Below are 25,952 nucleotides of genomic sequence, written 5' to 3'. Positions count from 1 at the left end.
TGGTACTGTAGGAAATCGGGTATCGTTTTAGATGCGATCATCCAGTCAGTCTTTCACCCAAGCGCGTAGTCCCAGGTAGTAAGACTTATGCCAACGCAGTTGAGAGTACATGACTGAACTGCACATTGAATACGAATAAAGCACAAGCTTAGTGCTGATATACAGTAAGACGAGAGCTTACCCGTCAATGACGTGGTGCCAACTCCCCATATCCCTGTTGAAGACAAAGGGAAGAAGAGAACAAGGAAAAGATGACTGTTACCCAAAACCAAACCCCCACTTTCCTCCCCTCCAGTGGTGGAAAAAAATACTCCGTTGTCAAACTTGAGTGTGACTTTACATCACTGCTTCCATACCTGCTTCCCACTACAGCTTTCAGTGAATTATCTGCTAAAACCTGACCAAGTCTATAGACATTTTCTCTCTCGGTGAGTGGATCACTGATGTGTTCTAAATTCGCTTTGGGTGGCCGCTGGCAGTTACTTTCCAAGAACAAGCTTCAATGTTTTATATAACGGCTGAATTATTATTCTCTGACTTTTCTTCTGTGTCTTGGGGCATTTTTTTTTTCTCTCAGGAAAAATGTCAAGGTGTCTGCGGTGTGCCAGTACTCCTTCACAGATATTCAGAGGGCCTTCGAGGGGCCTTACATGGAGGTGCAGGATTCCAAATGGAGGGAATATAGAGGGAAGGTTCCGGTACCAAGACCTGGCTCGGTAAGTCTCTAGGAATACCCCTCAATCACCTCATCCTCCCCTTTCCCCCGTTTCTTACCACCTTGGATCAGTCTCAATGCTCTCTACACGGTGTCCTCCTTTCCTCGTCTTCTTTCCTTCATCTGAAAAGACTGAATAAGTGAAAGCAGTACTTAGACTTGGCTGTCACCTGACTAGTTCTTTAATATGCGGGTGTAGAAGAGGAAGTCACTTAATGCTGTTGAGGTGAGCCCTTGTCTATTTCTGTCTCACTCACTCTCTTCTGATCTGTATTGACTGCTCTCTCTTTCCCTCTCCTGTCTCTCTCTCTTTCTCTCTCTCTCTCTCTCTCTCTCTCTCTCTCTCTCTCACTGCCTTCCCTCCCTTCAGTGTATCACAAACATACACCGGTCCCAGGGCATCAACTCGTCCCGTGACCTCCCAGACAACGTGTTGACCTTTGCGAGGCGCCACCCCCTGATGTCTACACAGGTCCACCCAATAGGAGGGCGCCCCCTACTATTCAAGAGAAGTGTCAATTACGTCAAGATGGCCGTGCACCGGGTGGCAGCTCTGGACAGACACGTCTACACCGTGCTCTTCTTGGGAACTGGTGAGTCTGGCTAGATGTGTAATGCATAATACATATTATTTTCTTGAATGAATGTTACACGAATGTTATATGAGAGTTATATCAATGTCATATCACATGAATGTTATTTGAACGTTGTATAAATGTTGGATGAACATGATATGTCTGTGTTTTTCCCTGCAGACGACGGCTGGCTGCACAGGGCTGTGGAGGTCGGAGGTCAAATGCACATCATAGAGGAGCTGCAGCTTTTTGAGAACCCTCAGCCTGTAGACAGCATGGTCATCTCCCAGACACAGGTACTATACGTTGCTCATACATGCTAATAACACGTTTTAAAGCATTGTGCCTGCCATTTATAAGTAAATTGTTACCAAATAATGAAACATGAGCTCTCGTCCAACAGGGAAGTGTCTATGTGGGCTCCAACTCTGCAGTGCTCCAGGTCCCCTTGTCCTCCTGCCAGCGCTACACGTCCTGTTTCGACTGTGTGTTTGCCCGGGACCCGTACTGTGGCTGGGACGGGGCGCTGTGTGTGGAAATATCCTCACGCACAAACAGGTGAGGGCAGGCACACGCACGGACGCGTACGTACACACACACACACTAGTGGGACACCAGTGAGTGAGGCTGGGGACTGTTTTGTGTCTGGAATCATTTACTCTGCATGAGTGAGCGTCAGACATTTGAATCTTCATTACTGCTGCAGATGTATCAGACTGTTTGGTGGTTTTCCTGTGGAATCGCTGATGTGCTTTGAGCACCGCATTAGTTTGAGAGAGTTTCATTCCAATTAAAAGAGCCCTGGCAGATCAACTGCTATCATATTCTAATAGGCTCCGCTTAGAATTTTTGTCGTTGTTTACTTTCTTTTGTTGACTTTAACTGAACACACCGTGAGGTACCTGTATAAAATGGGTGGACTGTTTGATTACTTAAATACACAACCCAACATCCTATTGTATGTGTACTTCAATGAAGTACACATAAAGTACACTGTTCAATTGTCCTACCGTTTCTGTGTTCCTACTTTGTCTGCGTGTACAGTATGTGTGGGTGCCCACTCTCCTGGAAGCATAAATGAGAACTAACATTCTTCTGGCTCCTATTCAGCTCCAATCTAACCCAGGATATACAGAAAGGCAACAGAGGCTGTGACAACAGCACAGGAGCTGGTATGTACTGAGTACACACACACACCATACACTCACACACCACGCGCGTGCGAATCGCTCTCAAACACATGCATCATACATTCACATTCTCTCACACACACACACAAGTTCTATTTTAAGGGATATCACAGCATTAATATATTCCGACGTGGCTCTTTTGCCCGCAAACCCAAACCATTTAAAGGCCATTAAGGGATTTCATGAGGTGTGCAGCGCTTTTACTACTCCCCTGGGCTGCTCCACTCACTTTAATCAGTTCCTCTTACATTAAATTAGAGGTCAGATGATCGAGCTGTCTGCATTGCGGGGTTCTGTCTGCTTTCAGAAGCTTACTACGAATAAAGATGAGAAGTGACGCTGAAAGGTTAATATGTTCTGCTAGCTCTGCTTTGATAATATGACCTGCCATCTCTTTACATCTCTCTCTCTCTCTCTCTCTCTCTCTCTCTCTCTCTCTCTCTCTCTCTCTCTCTCTCTCTCTCTCTCTCTCTCTCTCCCTCTCTCTCTCTCTCACTCAGTAGTCCACCGCAGGCGTACGGTGATGTCTGGGGACGACATCCTCCTCCAGTGCGAGCTGCGCTCCAACCTGGCCACGCCCCACTGGACCCTGGATGGGCACGAGCTCCAGGGCTATGACCTCGACTCGGGCCACCGTGTGGGCACCGATGGCCTGCTCCTCATAGGCGCCCGGGCCGACCAGAGTGGAGACTACCACTGCTACGCCGTGGAGAACGACGTGTGGGTGCCAGTGAGGCTGTACACGGTGAAGGTGCACCCTGACCTGCCCTTCCCTGTGGGGCCAACAGTCACGACGAACACTTTATCAACCACCACCACTACCGCCCCACAAAGCACTTTTCTTAGCCCCAGCACCCCCACCGAGCAGCCCCTGCCCTCCCCACCTGCTCCCCTCCCCTTTGGACCCGAGTTCCAGACCTATAGGCACATGGAGGCCATGTATATCTCCCTGGTGGCTGTGCTGGGCGGGCTGTGTCTGGTGCTGACCATAGTGTTGCTCTACGTCAGCTTCTGCAAACGAGGGCCCTACCAGGGCCGCAAGTACTCCCAGGTGGGGCTGCCCGAGTCAGGGGCCGCAGCCGAGAGGAAGAAGAGCTCCCATTCTCATCTGGAGCTCAAGACCATGTCCATCCATTGCAACGGCAGGCAGGACAGCAAGCGCGGACGCCGCTCCCTGTCGGCTTCTAACGTGGACGACGTGGGCGACGGCTTCCTTCAGATTGTGCCTGGGGGAGGGTCTCCGGGAAAGTCGCCGCCCCCTCCCGCCCCGCCTCTCCCAATGCCGCCGCCCCTGCCTTCCTCGGCGTACGCATCGTCAGAGTACGCCAACGGGATGTCGGCCACGTTACCCAGTGTCCTTCGCAAGATGAACGGCAACAGTTACGTGCTGCTGAGGCAGACGGCGGACCCCGAGGGGAGCACGTCTCCCCTCTACCACTCGTTCACCGAAGAGCTCAACCGCATCCTAGAGAAGAGGAAGCACACACAAATGGACCCCCAGCTGCCAGACGAGAGCTCTGTCTAGCCCCCCCCCCTCACTTTCCCATTGATCTGTTTATTGGTTTAACCCAACTACCCCAGAGTGCCCCCAAGACGCAGGAAGGTCGAACTTTTGTATTATACTGCTGCTCTTTACCCAGTGTCAAAGCAACTTGTGGGAGTATCCATCCCTAAAACTCAATGTGCAGCTTCCTGTGACTCGAGACAAGTGGCCCACGTTCCCTCCAGAACACTGGAGTAAAGAAGACTTTCTGACTTTGACCAAACTGGAGCAGTCATTGATGTAGTCATGGTAACCATTTTGGACACACATTGTACTATTACATGGACCCTTTGATTGACTTTCAAGGACTTAAGGTCACATACATGATACATACACAAGTTAGTTACAATCCTACCTCAGATCCTTACCCTATTGGGGAAGTAGGGTCAGTGATGGTCTGGTCAGCAGGCACACTGACAGCGAGTGCTGTGGTGTATCGTCGGACACGGGACGATGAGAGCCCAGGTCATATGACCAACGACCATGGAGTGAGATGGTGATGCACGTAAGACTGTGAGGAACTACCAAATCCGGTATGAACATTATAGACCATCGTCTAAACTATTGAGTTCAGAGAACAATGGGTACGGTAGTTTAGTGCCATACACGTCTAAGATGGCTCTTATTGACCCCGGCCTACAGAACTTCATATGAGAGCAAATATGGTTGGACAAATAATACATTGCAGTCATACCTTAATACCACACACTTATCTTCATTTTCTTTTGTGCTTTATGTAAATAGAAATAGTATCGCTGTGGCAGCCGTCAGTAGCAACAGTGGCAGTTGAAATGGTTGCGCCGAAACCAAATTGAAATGGAACTTTTTAGCATCTTTGTGTTGTTAGCGTGTCGGATTGTGTCAAAGGGGGAAAACAGCAGTATGGATAGACGGCAGGTTTTATCTAAACTTGGCCGGGATGAAGACTATCATTAAAGAATGAAGACAATCGTTAATGACTGATCTCTGGTCAGATTGATCAGAGAAACTGAGTGGTGATAATGATGATGATGGATCTGATTGCCAGAGATGTGTGAGCCCAACAGGAGACCAGAAGGCAAAGGTAAGACTGAGAGAAAGCTGTGCCCTGCACATGTTGTTGAAATACTTCTCAAATTACTATGAACATGCACATTGTCACTGTCATTTCAACCTTTCTTCAAAGTCAAAGTCCACAACCACCAAACATCAGCTTTCATGTTCCTCTCCATGAAAGAGGAAGGCGATTGCGGCAGACATATTGATCTACACAGTTTAGCAGATGTTGTAGCGGGTGCAGTGAAATGCTTGTGTTACTAGCTCCTAACGGTGCAGTACAAATATCAAACAATTAAAAATGAGAAACGAATGTCAGAACGAATCCAGATAACAATCCCAAATAACACTGTATCGGTAATCCAAATGCAATCTATTCGTAGGTACGGAGCTTTCAGAAACTATTCATACCCCTTGACTTATTCCACATATTTGTGGTACTGCCTGAATTCAAAATGGGTTAAATATACTTCTCACCAATCTACACACAATACCCCATAATGACAAAGTGAAAACATGTTATTACAAATTTTTACAAATGTATTGAAATTTAAAAACAAGAAATAGTTTATTTCCATAAGAATTCACACCCTGAATCAATACATGTTATAATCACCATTGGCAGTGATTATAACCGAGTCTTTCTGGGTAATTCTCTAAGAGCTTAGCACACCTGGATTGTACAATATTTGTCCATTATTATTTTTACAATTGTTCAAGCTCTGTCAAATTGGTTGTTGATCATTGATAGCCATAGATTATGAAGCTGATTTAAGTCAAAACTGTAACTAGGCCACTCAGGAATATTCAATCTCATCTTGGTAAGCAACTCCTGTGTATATATGGCCTTGTGTTTTAGGTTATTGTCCTGCTGAAAGGTGAATTTGTCTCCCAGTGTCTGTTGGAAAGCAGACTGAACCAGGTTTTCCTCTAGGATTTTGCCTGCGGTAAGCTTTATTCCATTTATTTTTATTCAAAAAAACTCCATAGTCCTTGCCGATGACAAGCATACCCATAACATGATGCAGCCACCACCATGCTTGAAAATATGAAGAGTGGTACTCAGTGATGTGTTGTGTTGAATTTGCCCCAAACATAACACTTTGTATTCAGGACATAACGTTCATTTCTTTGCCACATTTTTTGCAGTTTTACTTTAGTGCCTTGTTGCAAACAGGATTCATCTTTTGGAATATTTTTATTCTGTACAGTCTTCCTTCTTTTCACTCTGTCATTTAGGTTAATATTATGGAGTACCTACAAAGTTGATCCATTTTCAGTTTTCTCCTATCAGAGCCATTCAACTCTGTAACTGTTTTAAAGTAACCATTGAAATTCACTGCTCGACTGAGGGACCTTACAGATAATTGTATGTGTGGGGTACATCGATGAGGTAGTCATTAAAAAATCATGTTAAACACTATTATTGTACACCGAATGAGTCCATGGAACTTATGTGACTTGTTAATCACATTTTTACTCCTGAAGTCGTTTAGGCTTGCCATAACAAAGGGGTTGAAAACTTATTGACACAAGACATTTCAGCTTTTCATTTTTTATTAATTTGTAAAAATGTCTAAAAACATAATTACACTTTGACATTATGGGGTATTGTGTGTAGGCCAGTGACACAACATCTAAATGTAATCCAATTTAAATTCAGGCTGTAACACATCAAAATGTGGAAAAAGTCAAGGAGTGTGAATACTTTCTGAAGGCTCTGTACACCAAAAAGATCTACTAAGAATGATATGTACAGTAGTAGATGTATTAAAATAAGTTACGTGAAGAATACAGTATATGGATACACAGTGTGAAAAACAGTATAAAAGAAACAGTCCAGTCCAGATTCCATCCCAGTTTGATGTTGCTGCTATGTGTCCTTTGCTGTCCCAAGCTGGTGGCCACATGCCAGATGAGCTATAGGACCTTCGCACAAAAAAAAGACCTGCGTCATTGTTACGTAACCTGCAACGCTCTCTCAATGTTTACGTGACATCAGTGTCAACGCAAAAACAACGTATGCTGCTAGCGACAACCTACTCCACTGCTCCATTTCCTGGAGAGTCCACTCTGACCAAAGCAAGTAGTGGTTGTGTCTGAAATGGCATCCTTCTCTATAACGTGCACTACGTTTAGTGCACTATAGGGAATATACAAGGCTCTGGCCAAAAGTAGTGCGCTACATAGGGAATATGGTGCCATATGGTGGAATATGCATCCAGCATAGGAACAAGATCACAAACAGCCAGTCAGTCGGTACTCTCTAAACATGTCGAGGCTTGCCGTGTCAAATAAAGGCCTTTCCTCATCACAGTGAAGTGTGTAATCAGCTCTTGCCCGGCTGCTCCCTGGTGGCTCGCAGCACAGCGCGCCGGTTTGTGTATCTGTTACTGCATTGCTGACGGTATCAGCGGTGCTTGGCATGGCTCATGGGCTGGACTCCATAGAGACACCAAGTGAAGGCTTGTTGTCCTTTTTTGTGTGGATTCTATCGAAGGCGGCCGAGCGGCACAGGAAAACATTTGACCTGTGTGTCCTGGGCATTGATGTGTGTCCTGGGCATTGATGTGTGTCCTGGGCATTGATGTGTGTCCTGGGCATTGATGAAGTGAGCTGATAGAGTAGGAGAGGGAGGGTGTGTGCATATGTGCGTGTCTGTATTTGTGTGTGGGAGGGGGGCTGTCAGGAACTGCTTTGCACCCCAAGAGGTTTCCTGCTCCTCCTCCTAACCCTCTCTCCCCCTACCTTTATTCCCTCCCTCTCTGTCGTTATATCCTCCCTTTTCCATTCCCTGGCCTCTCCACGTTACAGTATCATCATCCCCTCCTGCCCTCCTTTTCTCTCATCCCCCCCTCTCCCCTAGAGCACAGTTTCCCACACTTGGTCCTGGGTTCCCACTTTGGGTGCACGTTTTTGACCAGCATTACACAGCTGATTCAAATAACCAACTCATCATCAAGCTTTGATTATCTTAATCAGCTGCGTAGCGCTCGGGCAAAAACCAAAACGTGCCCCGGGAGGGGACACACACACACACCCTGTTCTAGAGGACTCTGTTGAGTTCACAAACCTCCATGATACCACCCCAATCAATTAAGCCTGGCCTATAAACAGTGCCTGTGACCTTGTCTTTGGAAAGGGGCTACTGCAGTGTTCCTAAATACTGTTCCCTGTGCCTGGAAGGACCCACCGGGTGTGCATTCTTTGTTCTCGCCCAGCACTAATGAAAACACCCTATTCAACTAATCAAGGGCTTGGCAGTGATTTATGTTGAATCGGGTGTTTTAGTGCTGGGCTATAACAAAGACGTGCCATCTCCCATTGGTCATTATAATAGCCGAGCAGAACCTGGTTGTTTGGAATATTTATGCAGAATGATATGTGTGTCATTACACATGCAGTTTTCACAAGGTGTCTCGTGGAAGTGTAAAAAAACACAATGGCACCGGAGCGTTATATTAATGTTGTTCAAAAGCTTGTCTACAGCAGGGCTCAAAAGCGAGCCGGATGCATGTGTTTTGCTTATCTTCTTATCTTTTCATGTAATATAAATAATGATGTATTGAAAGTGCAATCACACAAATGAGGGTAGTTGAACGTGTTCACTCAGCCTATGAATAGAACATTCAAAGTTGAAAGAACAAACTGGACATTTATGACTAACTGGGCATTTAAACTGCAGGGCATGTCATTTGTCATTAGAGGTGATTCACTGATGTTGTCACGTTACATTTAAAGTTTTAACAGAGAGAAGTTAGTTTAAAACTACAAAAAACAGACATGCTGTATATGTAGAGTGTATTGCTGCCATATTAAGTCTTTATACCTGCTGTTTTATATTGCATCTGTCTTTAGATATGCAAGAAGCCAGATCACATTGATCTCAGAAGAGATGGAGAAGATGGATGGAAGAAGGAGTGTGTGAGGAACCCTGATGATCTGAGCCAATGACTGCTCAACATACACAGAAGTACAATCAGCATGTGAAATCTCCAATGGCAGGGGACTTGGATATGGTTATTGTAGTGTACTTACTACTTACGGTCAATTGGAAAATATGCTGGCTACTCCAGTCAAATACGCACCTCCAGTATATACTCTATGCCCCCATAAACATTGTGGAACACTTATTTCAACAAACATACTCGATCACGTCATACTGTACAGACATGACAACATTCAAATGGAGGTTTAGACAAAGACCCAGTGCAGCCGTTTTTATCTCAATATCAAATCATTTCTAGGTAACAATGAAGTACCTTACTGTGACAAAAATAGCTTCTTAGCAAAGGGCAATTTCTCAAGCAAGAATGTTGCTATGACTGTCTGGGAGTGGTCTAGGTGGGGAGGGGGAAACTAGCTGAAAACTAGCTGATATTGGCAGAGAGGTTTGGAACTCTTTCCTATTGGTCTAGTAACTATGATGTCACCATGCAGGCCAAAACTCCATCCCACCAAAAAAGGCTGAACACTCAAGGCAGGCTTTTCAAACAGCTCTTACACTAAAAGGGAAGGATCATCAATGTCAAAGTATTATTCCAACCTCAGTGTGGAAATAGAGTATAAATAAAACAGAAAAATCACATTTTTGACTGCACTGGGCCTTTAACTTCACATCACCTACAGAATACATTTGAGTTAACAATGACTAAATGATTCATTTGCGTTATACCTCTTGCAAGGACTTTTCTTGCTCTGTACATAAGGAGATTTATTATACCCTTGTAAAGTGTTACATCAATGTGTTACATGTTATGTGTTGTTTTCTGGTTTTCTGGCTCGGTGTAGATATGATTACTACTTCACAATCTACTTAGTATTTTATCAGCCATGTAATTGGCCGTGTCATGTGTAATTCTTTGGCCATCATTGAACTTGAGGAGAAAATACAATTCTCATACAAGTACCAGTCAAAAGTTTGGACACACCTACTCATTCCAGGGTTGTTCTTTATTATGACTATTTTCTACATTGTAAAATAGTAGTGAAGACATCAAAAGTATGAAATAACAATTATAGAATCGTGGTCACCAAAAAAAGTGTTAAACAAATCAAAATATATTTTATATTTGAGATTCTGCAAAGTAGCCACCCTTTGCCTTGATGACAGCTTTGCACACGCTTGGCATTCTCTCAACCAGCTTCATGAGGCAGTCACCTGGAATGCATTTCAATTAACAGGTGTGCCACGTTAAAAGTTAATTTAGGCCTCCCGAGTGGTGCAGTGGTCTAAGGCACTGCATCGCACTGCTAGCTCTGTCACAACCGGCCGCGACCGGGAGACCCATGGGGCAGCACACGATTGACCCAGCGTCATCCGGGTTAGGGGAGAGTTTGCCTGAGAGGGATGTCCTTGTACCATCGTGCATTAGTGGCGGGCCGGGCGCAGTGCATGCTGACAAGGTCGCAAGGTGTACGGTGTTTCCTCTGACACATGGGTGCGGCTGGCTTCCGAGTTAAGTGGACATTGTGTGCAGTGTGGCTTGGTTGGGCTGTGTTTCGGAGGAAGCACGGCTCTTGACCTTCGCCTCCATACAGGAGTTGCAGCGATGAGACAAGACTGTAACAATCAATTGGATACCATGAAATTGGGGAGAAAGGGTTAAAAACCACAGAGTGAAGGAAAAGCAGCCAACAAGTGTTCAGCATATGTGGGAACTCCCTCAAGACTGTTGGAAAAACATTCCAGGTGAAGCTGGTTAAGAGAATGCCAGTAGTGTGCAAAGCTGTCATTCAGCATATGTGGGAACTACCTCAAGACTGTTGGAAAAACATTCCAGGTGAAGCTGGTGGCTACATTGAAGAATCTAAAATCTATTTTAATTTGTTTAACACATTTTTGGTTACTACATGTGTTTTTAGTGTGTTATTATCATGTGTTATTTCATAGTTTTGGTATCCTTAATATTATTCTACAATGTAGAAAATAGTACAAATAAAGAAAAACCCTTGAATGAGTAGGAATGTCAAAACTTTTGAATGGTACTGTATGTTGTAACTGTTTTGTGCAACTACCCGTAAAGGATAAAAACACTATTTTGCATCAGATTGACTGGAAATAATCCTGTGTGTCAATGCCCAAGGGCGAAGTCAGTACAGTACAGCATTATGCAAAACATGTTCCAACAGCGTCCTTTTGTCTCGACAGCATGATACCCAATAGTATTGCTGTTGGGTGATGATAATCAAGGCCTTGGTCATGTTCATTAGGACACGCAATGGAAAACATTTTATACAATACAAAGACAGGTAGTCCCTCCCTATTGTAGTCTGTTTTCATTTGTTTTGGAACTTAATGAACACGACCCTGTTTTCTCCACAGACTGCTCAACATATCATTGTGAGTAATTCACACATATGATTGTGACAGGGTATGGGGGTACAGCACAGGCTGAAAGACTGCTGGGAAAAAAGGCAAGTCTGAGTGGCGGTCTAGGGCCGTAACTAAGCAACAGCAATCTTTATTTAGAGCTTTTACACCCATAGTGTCAGTCAAGCTCTGACAGTTCTCATCGGGGGGAAAATGTGATTTGAGAACTCTACTCTGGTCAGTCTCTGCCTGTAATCAGTGTGTGATAAATAATTATTTATGTTAATACTAGTGGCAACCCAACTCCAATCAATAGAAAAAACAGCAGTCTGTTCAGATGTTCTTAGGATAACAGACTTATAATTTTTCCCAACTTAAATAACTAGTATGAAGTGGATTCTATTAAGGTTAACATCATCTCCTGTTTTAAGTCCACTCTACATTCTGTCAGGTAACCGTCAAAAAACATACCCGAATGAAGAGGCACAATTTGACATTTTATCAATTGTTTAAACTATAATCTAGAACACTGACTTCACAGCCGGAAAAACGTAATGCCATCCTCTTTGGTCACCAAACAAATTGAGAACACATGACCACATGACTGTAATTGCTTTGCAGTCACAGGTGCACTTCCTCTTCCCTTCCACACTCATGACTCACGCACCCTTTGCATTTTACACAATCAACCTTCGGATTATACCATTTCCTTTCCTGTGACCAGTCACACGCAACCTGTCTGAAACTCATCCATCAAGTTCAACCAGAAATCCTATCTGACCACTTCTTTTACAGCACCACCCACAGCTATGTTGTCATCGGCAGACAATCAACACAGCGTTCATACAAGACATGCTTACAGTAAAGTCGTTGGGAACATTCCCTGTTCTCTTATTGTTGGGTAGCTGATAGAGACGTTCAAGAGCCATATGTTTCTGGGTCATTCCACAATGTTTAGATGGTTTTGGAGATTGGCAGACATTTTCTAAATTGAGATTCTGTTTGAACTGTGGTGTAATGGCAACTTGAAACACTGCTGTTGGTGTAAATGAGTACATATGCTACATGCCATGGAAAATAAACATCTCTACAATGTGTCTAGGATTGTCTGTCGTAGTCATCTGTAATTATTTTGATGCGTCTTTCAGAGAACTCAGTCGACTGATTCAAACGCTTGAACAGTTTAAATGATCATCCACGTAAATACCTAGCCTCGCAGGGTCTTAAATTAGCCCCTCCCAAATGATCACAACTTAGTCACTTCTGAGTCTAAAACATTGACCACTTTATTCTATTCGTAAAACACAGCTGTAGTGAGCAGTTTGAAATACTCGTTTGGACACAAACTGTTCTGTATGCACCAGTTGACAAGCCTCTGATAACTGTGCAAAATTCATTCAAACGAAAATGGCAGATATGCTATAACATATCTGGTGATTCAGGTGTTTCAGAAACACAATGGCTTGTCTGCCATGGAGTTGCTCTGGACAGTTCTGTGGAGAGTGGACATCTGACCTGTATTCTACCACTGATGAGGGTGACGATAACAGACAAAAATATTGCCAGTATTATGAGGTTTCAGTCTTTAGTTGGCCTGCTGTTTCTGGGGTCCGATTGGTCCAATGGACAGGGGTCGGTTAGTGAAGGGATGCCATTGGCCCTGGATGCTGGGGCTGTCTGTGTGGATGGGCTTGCGGATACGGATGATATCCAGGCCAGACTGGTTGGTCAGTTTGGTTATTAACTCTGCGATCTGTTGAGACGTCTTGCTTGTGATGGCTTCCTCCTTCACATTGCCGTTTACTGCAGGAAAACACAAGGCACATTCACAATTCCTTGAGATGTGGGATGTTTTGATAAAACGTGATCTGCATCACATGAATATCCAAACTGCAATAATCACAAACAATGTAATGTAAAAATGATTTTTTAAATATTTTTTTATATACAACGACATTGGTTCACTGCACAATGATCCTGGATCACACTCAATGACAGAACATATGAACGGTTTGGCTCTAGCGCCGCCTACCGTAATGTTTGTGTAATGCAGCCACAAAAATGTGACGAGTTCATATTACCGTAGCAGTGAATTCTGATATGGCGGAACAATATTTAATACATCGACGTGAACATATTGCTCCATACAAAATATCACTTAATTCACACTTACAGTATTCTGCAACAATTTTAGGGATCCTGCAGGACTGAGGAGATACGTAGACAACGGTTCCAGGGTTCTTTTGGGCAAAATCCACCACTCCTTCTTCGATGAATTCCCTAAGAAAGGATTTGTTGATAATCATGTACATTTAATTAATTTAGCAGATGCTCTTATCCAGAGCGACGTACAGTTAGTGCATTCATCTTAAGATAAATAGGTGGGACAACCACATATCACAGGCATAGAAAGCACACTAGATAATAAATGGTAACTAATCACAATATGCTAGATAGCTTTATGACACTAACCTGGCTCCCAGAGAGCTCTGTCCATTCTTGGAGAAGATGAGGGAAATGCGCTTCATTTGACAAACATACCGACCCACCCCGTTTTGCAGAACACTTTGTAGGAAGCGACTCGGGGTGCCTCTAGATGTCATTTTCAATATTGATAAATACTTTGACCTCTATATAAATGTAAAATGTGTATGTTTTTTAACTTCCATGGACTAAGTAGCTAAAGGACGATTTGACGGGCATGAGAAGAACATGCAGTCCGTCAAGTGAAAAGTCCGGGCGGAAAGACAAACACAGGAATCCGTAAATGTTGAATTCATTTATACATGTTATACATTTGAGTTGGATTTTCGATGTAAAAAAAAATCAAATATGAATATAAAATAGATTTATCCATCACAAACTTACAATCAAAGCGTTCTCTTTGTATGATTTGTGTATGCGATTACAATACTGGTTTGATGGCTTTGTTTCACACGGACGTATTTTTATAACGCAACAAAAGCCCGCAAAAGCATGCATGGAAGAAGAAATGTAAGAAAAGGTTGGTGTGCATCATTATAATTTTAGTTTAGTTTGAAAGAATGTATGCAGGGATGCATATCAATATAAAAGGTTAAAGCTACCGCAACCTCGCTTTTGTCCACTTCTGTCTTCCTTTTTTTGGCCTCTTAAATCACGTGTCAAACGCATTCCATGCAGAGCCGTGTGTTTGCGGTATGTCGCTCCTCCCTTCGTCAATCAAGTAACGTTACATGATTGATGAATTAAGGTCACTGATTAGTTAAGAACTCCCCTCACCTGGTTGTCTAGGTCTTGAGTTTGACACCCCTGTAAAAATGTTGCTAGCTAGCTTAGGTCACAAATTACTCACGTCAGTTAGCTAATTACCACAGCCACTAAGTCATAAACCACACCAATTTATACAATTTATCTTCTTAATATGTGATTTTAACTTAACCACACAGCAAACCTTATGACTAACCTTAAATTAAGACCAGAAAGCTACCCCCATGAATGTTTACAATATAGCCAGTGGAAACCGGTAGTTAGCTGGTTAACAACAACCATCATCTAGTGCAGAGGTTGGTGACCCTGGTTCTGGAGTGCCACGTGCTATTGATTTAACCGACCTGGAAGACCAGGAGGGATACATTTAGGCAGTAATTTAACTGATCAATCGTCTCAGTTGGTCAGAAGTGTGGTGCCCAGTTGGAACAAAATCATGCAGTACCTGCGGCCCTCCAGGAACAGTTGCCTACCCCTGATCTAGTGGTTAATGTACAGCAGGGTTCCCCAATTGGCGGCCCGAAATAGATTTGATTTGGCCCCAAGTTTTCTGAACAAAGTAAATAACACAAAAGACAGAAATCCCCAGAAAATCAGTTCAAAGCCATTTTTATTTAGGAAATCTGTTCTCAAGTATTTCCAGCATAAATAGAGAGACATAGCTATGGAATCGTAAACAAATGTTATCAAACCATTTTTTTTTTCAAATACTAGCTAACTATATTTGTTTGGGCTTCTTGTGGTCAATTTGCATTGTACAAATTAATTATATTTTCTGGCCATGGTTTCCATTAGGAAAATGTGGCGCCGGACTGGGTGACCCGGAAAATTTAGGTTTACCGGCCATTTGAGATACACTATATATACAAAAGTACATATTAGTGAATTGAGCAACACCCACTGCAGGCAGGTGTATGAAATTGAACACACAGCCATGCGATCTCCATAGACAAACATTGCCAGTAGAATGGCCTTACTGAACAGCTAAATGACTTTCATCGTGGCACCGTCATAGGATGCCACCTTTCCAACGCGTCAGTTTGTCAAATTTCTGTCCTGCTAAAGCTGCCCGGTCAACTGTAAGTGCTGTTATTGTGAAGTGGAAACATCTAGGAGCAACAACGTCTCAGCCGTGAAGTGGTAGGCAACACAAGCTCACAGAACGGGACTGCTGAGTTCTGAAGTGGACAGCCTAACATGCTTTTCAAACAGTTGGAGACAGACAGAACGGTGTGTTCATAACAGTTCAACTTTGCTAGCTAGCAAATAGATCCAAGTTGGCTAAACTTGAAATATAAAGATTAGCTGGTTAATCACTTGATTTTTGTTGAGACCAGTGTTAATTTTCTATAGCCAGATGCCACTACAAGTAGTTAGTGCATTATGCATAGTTCTAGTTAAATTTGTAACAAAAAAGGGAATTTTCATAGATGCTTGAAAGCCAAATAAAAAGCAGGTTAAACTATTTTGATGAAATAAATTCATTTTTAGTGGGTCGTATGGTTGTGGAAGGCTTGTGTGTGTGTGATAGTTGTGTTGGATAAATAAGGTACATGATGAATTACGAAAATACACACAGACCAATTCAATTCCACTAAATAATGCAAATTAACCTATAGACCAACAAGCATGAAGGTAAAATGTATTTACATCAACTGGCATTTCCATCAATGAATAAAAAGCATTATTTTGCCATGGATTTTTTTCTGGTCATATTGTCGAGCAACAGTTTTATTTACTTGCCTTTCTTTTGGGGGGGGGGGGGGGGGGCGGCAATTAACAGCTAACGTAAACCCTGGTTCCGGCCCTGACTATACACTCAATAACAAAAATGTCCCGCGGCTGAATGTAGTTGGTATCCCTAATGTACAGTATGTAGCTAGTAGCTTGCGAGCTAACTGATTAGCGTAGCTATGTTTTTCCTTGCTGGTTGTGTAATCCTTCTTTGGTATGTTTCAGGTCCAATGTCTTGAACAGGTAACAGATGTGGATGAGCTGGTTCCTGAAAGGGACCACCTGTCTCTTGCAGGTGGCAGCCCGCAGCACCCCAAGGCTGCCTCCCCAAAGATGCCTCTCTTCCTCCCTTGTCAGAGTCCTAACCAAGCCACACACCCCAAGATTTGCTATTCCTTCATACTATCCTCAGGGACCACTATGGGGGATGTCATTGCCAATCAGTTGTACCAGGAGCTACAAAAAAGATACCAAGTCTATCCTAGACTTTCCTGTCGACCCTATTACAGTGACCGATATCAAACAATATCTACGCTCTAAAGACATCCCATTCCATGATGGCTACAGCTGCTTGCACGCCCCCAGCATGTTCCTGGACTCGGCTGTGGGTGTCCCTGCGGATACAGGGAGGGAGAGCTTTACAATGTTCATTGACAAAACCACAGGCCAATTTCTGTGCAAGGAGACGCTGGTGGAGGGGAGCTGGGAGGACCTGCAGGACTGCCTGGAGGTGATGCAGAAGGAGGGCCAGGCCTCCCTCAGTCCTCACGTGCTGCTGGGCTACCCCGAGAGCCTGGAGGAGCGGGAGGAGAAGGAACAGGAGCTCAGGGAGGTGCAGAGGATCTGGTCCAGTGCCGTGCCCTTCTCAGACCTCCCTGACGAGGAGGCACAGCTAGTCAAAACCATGTTCCAGATCAGCAAGATCTCCAACGCCACACTCAAAAAGTTTGCGGTGAGGTTATTCAAGCCCACCAAGAGCCTGGTGTTCCCCTGGTTTGGTGGAAGGGACTCCAGCCTGCGGGGCGTCAAGCTGCTATCCGCCCAGAGCATGGAGGGCGGGACGGTGGCTTATACCGAGGCCACGGTGCCCAAGGCTGGCTCCTACCACAACCTGTTTGGACTGCCTCTGGTGGGACGCATGGACTCTGAGGTGGTGCTGACAGGCCAGGAGGTGGATACCCTGGCAGTGAGCCAGGCCACAGGCCTGCCCAGTGTGGCTCTGCCCCGGGGTGTTAACACTCTGCCCCCAGCTCTCCTGCCCTACCTGGAACAGTTCAAGCGGGTCACCCTGTGGCTGGGAGGGGACATGCGCTCCTGGGAGGCCTCCAAGATCTTCTCCAGGAAGCTGGGTCTTAAGCGCTGCTCCCTAGTGCGCCCGGGGGAGTTCCAGCCCTGTCCTCTGGAGGCCCTGTTCCAGGGCAGGAACCTGGCCCGCATCGTCAAAGCCTCCATCCCCGCCGCCCACAAGTCCATTGTGTCGTTCAGGCAGCTCAGGGAGGACGTCTACGGGGAGCTTGCCAACACGGAACAGGTGGCTGGGGTGAAATGGACCAGGTTTCCAGAGCTCAACAGGATCATGAAGGGTCATCGCAAAGGGGAACTGACAGTCTTCACAGGTATAGCGTATAGTAGGATGACATATTGTCATTTGATCATGTTGTTCTACACAGATGTATATAGTTTCCGTACAGCACTTTGAGATATCAGCTGATGTACGAAGGGCTATATAAATAAATTTGATTTGATTTGATATAGCTAGTTATGGTAGAATATGCTTCAAATTGGGGTTGATTTTTAACCTGACACTAGACTGAGAATATTGCTTTACTGTGTAAGTCAAAACAAAAGCAAATGATCAATCTGCTACCAGACTATGTTGATTGTGGCTCTAACTTTAATGTACCTCTCCTCCCTTTTTTTTCTTCTCCCCTCCAGGACCCACGGGCAGCGGCAAGACCACCTTCATCAGTGAGTTTGCCCTGGACCTGTGCATGCAGGGCGTCAACACGCTGTGGGGCAGCTTTGAGATCAACAACGTGCGCCTGGCCAAGATCATGCTGACCCAGTTCGCCATGCAGAGGCTGGAGGAGAACCTGGACCAGTACGACTCGTGGGCCGACAGGTTCGAGGACCTGCCCCTCTATTTCATGACCTTTCACGGGCAGCAGAACATCAAGTGAGTCCTCTGAAAGTGTTGAGTAATATGTCAATCTGTAGATGTACTGTACAGCTTGAGTTGTATATAACTTCCTCCTCTCTCCCTCTGCAGAGCTGTGCTGGACACCATGCAACATGCTGTCTACCTTTACGACATCAGTCACGTGATCATTGACAACCTGCAGTTCATGATGGGCCAGGAGAACCTCTCTGTAGACAAGTTTGCCATCCAGGACCACATTATCGGAGCTTTCAGGAAGTTTGCCACCAACAGCAGCTGTCACGTCACTCTGATCATTCACCCCAGGAAAGAGGAGGACGACAGAGAACTACAGACAGCGTCCATCTTTGGAACAGCCAAGGTGAGTACAGGGTTAAATCTAATACTGAATCATGTCAATATAAATGTAGACAGATAAATATAACGTGGCTTCCTTGTTTGCCTCTTTAAAGCATTGAGTGCTTTCATTACACCTGTCATTCTGTTGGGCGCATCGCTATGTTTGATCGATAGGTGGTGCTTGTGACAACATTATCAAAAACAGTTCCATGTACTGTATATGTATTAGTTTCACAGGCCCGCATTCTTTTTCAATCAAAGAGATTCACCACAACACACATTGTCACCAATGTATGTTTAACCTATATGTGTTGGTACTAGTAACCTTTGAAACTCCTGTCTACCAGGCCAGCCAGGAGGCAGACAACGTGCTCATCCTGCAGGAGAAGAAGCTGGTGACATGCCCCGGCCGGAGGTCCCTCCAGGTGGCCAAGAACCGCTTCGACGGAGACGTGGGCATTTTCCCTCTGGAGTTCAACAAGGCCTCGCTCACTTTCTCCGGCCCAGTCAAGGGCAAGCACAAGCTGAGAAAGGTCAAAGGTGACAAGGGGGAGGGGTCAGATAATGAGGAGTCTTTAGGACAAACTCTAAAGAAGGAGGAGACAACGGTTAAAAAGGAGAAACTAGTGAAGTTGGAGAGGCCACCCAAAGCTACCAAAACTCCCAGAGCTGTTAAGAGTCCTGCAGCAGGGAAGGGCACACCAGAGGGCGAGGGGAAGAAACAGCCATAGAGAGAAGACTTCACTCATTGATCTAAGCAAAGAACATTGTCTCAGTGTATAATGATTTGAAATGACAGAAAGGTATTGGGCCTTAATTTATGGTACAGTATCATAAAAGGAAGGAAAATGTATTGCTTAATATTGATGATTTGTCACCTGATTGGAAAATGTGCTTACTTATGTCACAGAAAGATGGAATGAAAGATGTTATCTAAAGGAGAAAAGAGCTATGTAAAATAACATTAGTATGATATGTTGGATGTTGGCAACGAATGACCATTGAAGAGTACAGTATTGGCACTTGAAGTAACTACCCAGTCTTTCCAGATTTCTATGAAATGATTATTAATACTTACAATATGAGGGAAATAGTTTTCCTTACAAAAATTGTAATTAAGTAGGTTGAAAAGCAGCTTTTTTTGGAATGGTGTAGGTATATAATGGTCATAAGATATTCATTCAAGTAGACCACTGATTGGCCAGCTCATCCTCCTCTAAACCACTGATTGGCCAGCTCATCCATCTCAGGGAGATGACATCATATTCTATGAGGAAATAGCAAGCATTTTGAAACTGGATGTTTGAGATATAAGTTTGAGATGGTTTTATTAGGTTTTTTCTTCAATTTATGCATTGGCCACAAATGCAAATATAGGACAAGTCAACAACATTATTTGCATATGCTTTAACAGAATATTAACTTTAAAAAAAGTGATATTTTCACTGGGCAGCTCCTTTTAAAATAATAGTTGAAAGATAGTTGACTTACCGAAATGAAGTTCTGACAGTATTTATATTTCTACTACTACTGTACTGTTATGTCTGCTTTTCCCCACTCAAAGGTGGTGAAATTCCGTTAAGCTAAACTCCGTTAATCCAAACCCTTGACTGTCCATGTTATTACATGTATTGCTATATAGTAACAGTATACTGTCATGACAGGAGCTAGGACTTCTGAGGTACAGTATTCCACCAGGAGAAGCACCATCACTGTATGTGGATTGTTGCAGAATGTGAATGTTACCCTCTACTGAACACAGATATAGTGCTGCTGCTTGTTTGCCTCATTAAAACGTCAAGCGCTCATGTGCGATTCTGATCCCTAGAGGGTGTCTGTGATTCATCCAAATAGTGTCCGCTGTGAGTTGCCATGCATACTCATGGGCGATTTATTTACAGTAGGCCTATGTAGCTAACCTACAGCTTAGTGTGTTTATGTAATACCAGCGTCCAGATGAAAATAATCAGGTTTGTGCCCCCTACTGAAATATTATCCGACACCCCTGATGTACTGTGTCCCAATGTCATAACAACATTACATTTTTAAACCGACCTCGACGCAGACAATGCGTTTCTACATTAGATACTCACTAAAGAACACTCAATTATTCCTTAACTTGCATTCCATGTCGGGGATTCTCATGATATTCAGATTGATGCACAGTACAGGGATATCGGGGGTTCATAGTATTGTTCCTCTTCTCTCAGGATTGAAATGATAAGACTGTGGAGTCTGTCAGATCCACTAGTGGTCTTTCCCTACACAGAGCAGTCCTAGGAAGCTCCTGGCTGGCAAGACACACTGTTTAAACACATGGCCTGTAGTCCACCTGAGCTCTCTGGGCAGCTGCTGGAACTAAAATATTGTTCTTAGCACAGTGAATCATATCCCCCTCCAAAAATGGTATTGTGTTCTTGTAGTCTAGCCACAGAGTCGCATGCTGTACTTGGCTTGAGAGGTAGGGAAACCCAACAGGATATCATCCACTCATTGCTAAACACAAGCGATGGACATGGGAGTCATTTTAGTGTGACACACAGCTTTGCTGAGACAGCAGCAGGGGAGACAGTTTCTGGGCAGATTTGGTGCTAGGTTTTTCATTCCATGATTTCCCCCCTCGGTTCTGAGGTTTTTCTTAATGTGCCGTTTTCATGTGAATGCTTTACTGCTGTCGAAGTAGGCTACAGTAAGTGAACATTCCATAATGATTCCAGGCTGTGTGGTTCTGGGTGTCTGGATGACAGTGTGGGTGTGGGACATTGGCGTTAAAAGAGTGGTTGAAAGAGGCCCTTTGTGCTCTCTGGGCGTTCCTGGATGGGGACGGCGGCTCCATCACTTGCCAGCATCGGCTCCAAGGGGTAGGAAACGGACACAAACACAACTGAATGCATATGTCACATTCACATGTTTCTACGCACACATGGTAAAAAAAGCAGTCATTACCGTCGTCAGCATTTGTGATAATCATACATCCATGAAACCCTGAATGGTTCACATATGTTTTCTTCTTCTTCGTGTAACAGTTCTATATTGCATTCAACAACCATGTTTTATCAATTTCCGCAAGATCACATGGAATAGAAACCTGCTGTTGAATGGACTGAGTACATAGGAAACAATAAGCAGTGAATAAGAGGACCGTTTTGAAAGAGGAACTGATGATCAGGTATTGATATCCCCAGTTCCTCAAAGTCCTGAAACTTTGTTGTTTTGATTTCGGATTTGTTCAATCTGATCTGAGCTCTGTGCTCATTCAACTTACTGACATCTGGAGAAGGAGAGGATGATGGAACACATCAGAGCAGCAACTTAATTATGGAGGAGGCAAAGCACGAGGTCTTTGTAACCACAGGAATTTCACTTATCAAACTCAAGTGTCTTGACTGTTTCAGGATAGAAGGGAAATTGGCAATAGCTCATAATCTCACGCAAATGTAAAGGTTTATCTTCAGAGAGCTTATACGTTATGTACATGTACTGTACACTTCATCTAACACAAGCATAGAGCCGTGCAGATATAGCAGGAGTCTCAACAATCTTGTTTACCCCATGAAGCCTATATACTGCTCTTTTCTAATATAAGGTTGGTGGGGATGGATATGCAGAGTTCTTCGGTCCATTAACTCATTTTGAGATCAAGGCAACTATGTGGACAAAGCTGGAGGTACAGTGCCTTACAGCCCACATTTAAAATGGAGGAAATTTTGATTTTGTGTCACTGGCCTAAACACAATACCCCATAATGTCAAAGTGGAATTATGTCTTTAGAAATTCTTACAAATTAATCAAAAATGAAAAGCTGAAAAGTATTGAATATATAAGTATTCAACCTCTTTGTTATGGCAAGCTTTAATAAGTTCAGGATTTTCTTAAAAAGTCACATAAGTTGTCTGGACTCACACTGTGTGAAATAATAGTGTTTAACATGATTTTTGAATGACTATCTCATCGCTGTACCTCACACATACATCTGTAAGGTCCCTTAGTCGAGCAGTGAATTTCAAACACAGATTCAACCACAAAGACCAGGGAGATTTTCCAATGCCTCGCGGGAAAGCGAACTTATTGGTAGATAGGTTTTTTTTAAATGTCACTTCAAAGATACAGGCGTCCTTCCTAACTCAGTTACCGGAGAGGAAGGAAACCGCTCAGGGATTTCACCACGATGCCAATAGTTACTTTAAAACAGTTACAGAGTTTATGGCTCTGAAAATGGCTCTGAAAACTGAAGATGGATCAACAACATTGTAGGTACTCCATAATATTAACCGAAATGACAGAGTGAAAAGAAGGAAGCCTGTACAGAATAAAAATATTCCAAATCATGCATTCTGTTTGCAATAAGGCACTAAAGTAAAAGTGGAAAAATGTGGCAAGGGAATTAACTTTGTCCTGAATACAAAGTGTTATGTTTGGGGCAAATACAACACAACACATCAATGAGTACCACTTCATATTTTCAAGCACGGTGGTGGCTGCATCATGTTATGGGTATGCTTGTCATCGGCAAGGACTAGGGAGTTTTTTGGGGTGGATAGAAAGAAATGGAATAGAGCTGAGCCAAGGTAAATTCCTATTTCAGTCTGCAATCCAACAGACACTGGGAGACAAATTCATCTTTCAGCAGGACAATAACCTAAAACAAGGCCAAATGTACACAGGAGCTGCTTACCAAAATGACATTGAATGTACCTAAGTAGCCTAGTTAAAGTTTTGCCTTGAAAATCTATGGAAAGACTTGAAAATGGCTGTTGAGCAATGATCAACTACCAACTTCACAACCTTTCAAGTATTTAATACAAGAATCCAGGTGTGCAATGATCTTAGAGACTTACCCAGAAAGACTCACAGCTGTAATCGCTGCCAAAGGTGATTCTAACATGTATTGACTCAGGGGTGTGATTACTTATGTAAATAAGACATTTCTGTTCTTTCTTCGAGTTCCTAACCTTCATTACATCTAGATCTTTTATTTCTCTCTCTTTCATGATCCTTCCTTCTTCATCATGACATTAATATTTCAATTAAACAACCTGGTTTCTGCTTTACACTTCAGGGAATTTTGTTTTTGTTTCATACTGTGTGCTTCCATCTATATAATATATAGAATAAAACTATTTTTTTGGGGCATAATTACATTAGTCTTTTTCTCTGTGTACTTCATGCTTAGGAAGGGCGTTATGCACCCCCCAAAAAAATGTTTTCCTGCAATCTAGAGACATAATCATTATGCTTAATTCTATGTAAACAAAACATGTATATTTTTCTGCATATCTAAGCATACCACTGAAGCTGTCTGTATCCTCCTGACTGGTGGTTATTGTTTTAAAGAAACAAAATATGCTTCTCTGTATCTCTGCTAAAATCTGTCAGTGAATGTATCTTATTCAGTACACGTATTTCTTGTATTTCTACCAACCTTGCCAGAAGACGTGCCTGCTAAGATAGTTAGACAAGCTAGCTACTCTAACTTGATTGATAGCCTGAAATGGCTTCTTGGTACCTAATTATGAAGTTGGGAGATTGGGCTAACTAAAGCCAACTTCATCAAATTGGCTAGTAGTATTACAGAATTATACATTTTTCAATGATAATAATATATTTTAAACAGGACAAATATGTGCCCCTTATGGACATGATGCCTCTGATGCTTAGTGTAGCGTGCAGGACAGGTCTATGACTAAACTCCCTCATAGCCACATTACAGGCCACTACTGGCTCAGATTAGATGGGGATGAAGAAATTCTCTCCTCCCCCCTACTCTCCTCTCTCCTTTGGTTGCGAAGACATCAGGGGGATAATATCCTTCCGTCTGAATAACTCTTGTGCGCTTGGCATGTTTGACCCACGTGATCCTCCACCCTGAAAGCGCTTTAGAAGAGGATACACAACCGTTCAAAAGTTTGGGGCCACTTCAATATTTCCTTGCTTTTGAAAGAAAAGCACATTTTTGGTCCATTAAAATAACATCAAATTGATCCGAAATACAGTGTGGACATTGTTAATATTGTAAATGACTGTTTTTTTAATGGAATATCTACATAGGTGTAAACCATCACTCCTGTGTTCCAATGGCACGTTGTGTTAGCTAATCCAAGTTTATCATTTTAAAAGGCTAATTGATCATTCGAAAACCCTTTTGCAGTTATGTTAGCACAGCTGAAAACTGTGGTGCTGATTAAAGTAGCAATAAAACTGGCCTTCTTCAGACTAGTTGAGTATCTGGAGCATCATCCTTTGTGGGTTCAATTACAGGCTCAAAATGGCCAGAAACAAATACCTTTCTTCTGAAACTCATCAGTCTATTCTTGTTCTGAGAAATGAAGGCTATTGCATGCAAGAAATTGCCAAGAAACTGAAGATATCGTATAACGCTGTGTACTACTCCCTTCACAGAACAGTGCAAACTGGCTTTAACCAGAATAGAAAGAGGAGTGGGAGGCCCCGGTGCACAACTGAGCAAGAGGACAAGTACATTAGAGTGTCTAGTTTGAGAAACAGACGCCTCACAAGACCTCAACTGGCGGCTTCATTAAATAGTACCTGCAAAACACCGGTCTCAACGTCAACAGTGAAGAGGTGACTCCGAGATGCTGACCTAGGCAGAGTTGCAAAGAAAAAGCCATATATCAGACTGGCCAATAAAAATAAAAGATTAAGATGGACAAAACAACACAGACACTGGCCATCATCCTGGAGTCGCCGCTTCACTGTTGAAGTTGAGAAAGAAATAGCTTTTCTTTTAAAAACAAGGGCATTTCTGAGTGACTCCAAACTTTTGAACGACAGTGTATGTATTCTCTGTGTATATTTCTAACCATATGGAGATCCTCCCCTCTGTATTCCCGGTCAGTCCCCAACCACAGGAAGGCTCATGTTTCTGCTCATTATGTCAATTTGACATTCCTGTTTGCTGGCTGTGTGTGTGACTGTGAGATGTACAGATGTAGGATCTTAATTTGAGGCAGTTTGCTACATCAAGAAAATGATCCTGCAACAACACGAAATGTGAATTATTATGTGGATTATAATTCATGGACATTTGTTGTAGGGGTTGACACATTTTTCATAAGGGAAAATCAAGTCTGACATTTCAAA

General features: G+C 43.3%; 3 protein-coding genes across 5 annotated transcripts in view; 2 read left to right on the top strand and 1 right to left on the bottom strand.

Annotated features, from left to right (window-relative positions):
- The window catches only part of sema4gb (sema domain, immunoglobulin domain (Ig), transmembrane domain (TM) and short cytoplasmic domain, (semaphorin) 4Gb), a 37,141-nt gene extending 32,162 nt beyond the window's left edge, over positions 1-4,979 (top strand). For 2 of the 3 annotated variants that reach the window (XM_046368945.1, XM_046368947.1), the window contains 6 exons: positions 578-716; positions 1,086-1,308; positions 1,471-1,586; positions 1,694-1,848; positions 2,401-2,462; positions 2,981-4,979. In XM_046368945.1, the coding sequence (XP_046224901.1) occupies positions 578-716; positions 1,086-1,308; positions 1,471-1,586; positions 1,694-1,848; positions 2,401-2,462; positions 2,981-4,005 (1,720 nt within the window). In that variant the 3' untranslated portion in view covers positions 4,006-4,979. The remainder of the gene's footprint in view (positions 1-577; positions 717-1,085; positions 1,309-1,470; positions 1,587-1,693; positions 1,849-2,400; positions 2,463-2,980) is intronic. The other variant, XM_046368946.1, reaches the window with a different exon arrangement.
- Positions 4,980-12,635: 7,656 nt separating this feature from the next.
- On the bottom strand, positions 12,636-14,487 carry mrpl43 (mitochondrial ribosomal protein L43). The gene is made up of 3 exons (XM_046368944.1): positions 13,844-14,487; positions 13,545-13,651; positions 12,636-13,174 (listed from the first exon to the last, which is right to left on the bottom strand). Exons 1-3 carry the CDS (start codon positions 13,972-13,974, stop codon positions 12,957-12,959), a joined length of 456 nt encoding a protein of 151 aa, XP_046224900.1. The 5' UTR covers positions 13,975-14,487; the 3' UTR covers positions 12,636-12,956.
- twnk (twinkle mtDNA helicase) lies at positions 14,237-20,804 on the top strand. The gene is made up of 5 exons (XM_046368943.1): positions 14,237-14,375; positions 16,580-17,970; positions 18,290-18,530; positions 18,624-18,873; positions 19,199-20,804. The coding sequence occupies exons 2-5, from the start codon at positions 16,605-16,607 to the stop codon at positions 19,580-19,582; spliced, it is 2,241 nt and encodes a 746-aa protein (XP_046224899.1). The 5' UTR covers positions 14,237-14,375; positions 16,580-16,604; the 3' UTR covers positions 19,583-20,804.
- The last annotated feature ends 5,148 nt before the right edge of the window (positions 20,805-25,952 follow it).

Source organism: Oncorhynchus gorbuscha, linkage group LG11 (assembly GCF_021184085.1).
Source record: "Oncorhynchus gorbuscha isolate QuinsamMale2020 ecotype Even-year linkage group LG11, OgorEven_v1.0, whole genome shotgun sequence".
Taxonomy (NCBI): Eukaryota; Metazoa; Chordata; class Actinopteri; order Salmoniformes; family Salmonidae; genus Oncorhynchus; species Oncorhynchus gorbuscha.
This window is presented reverse-complemented; position numbering and strand designations above follow the sequence as displayed.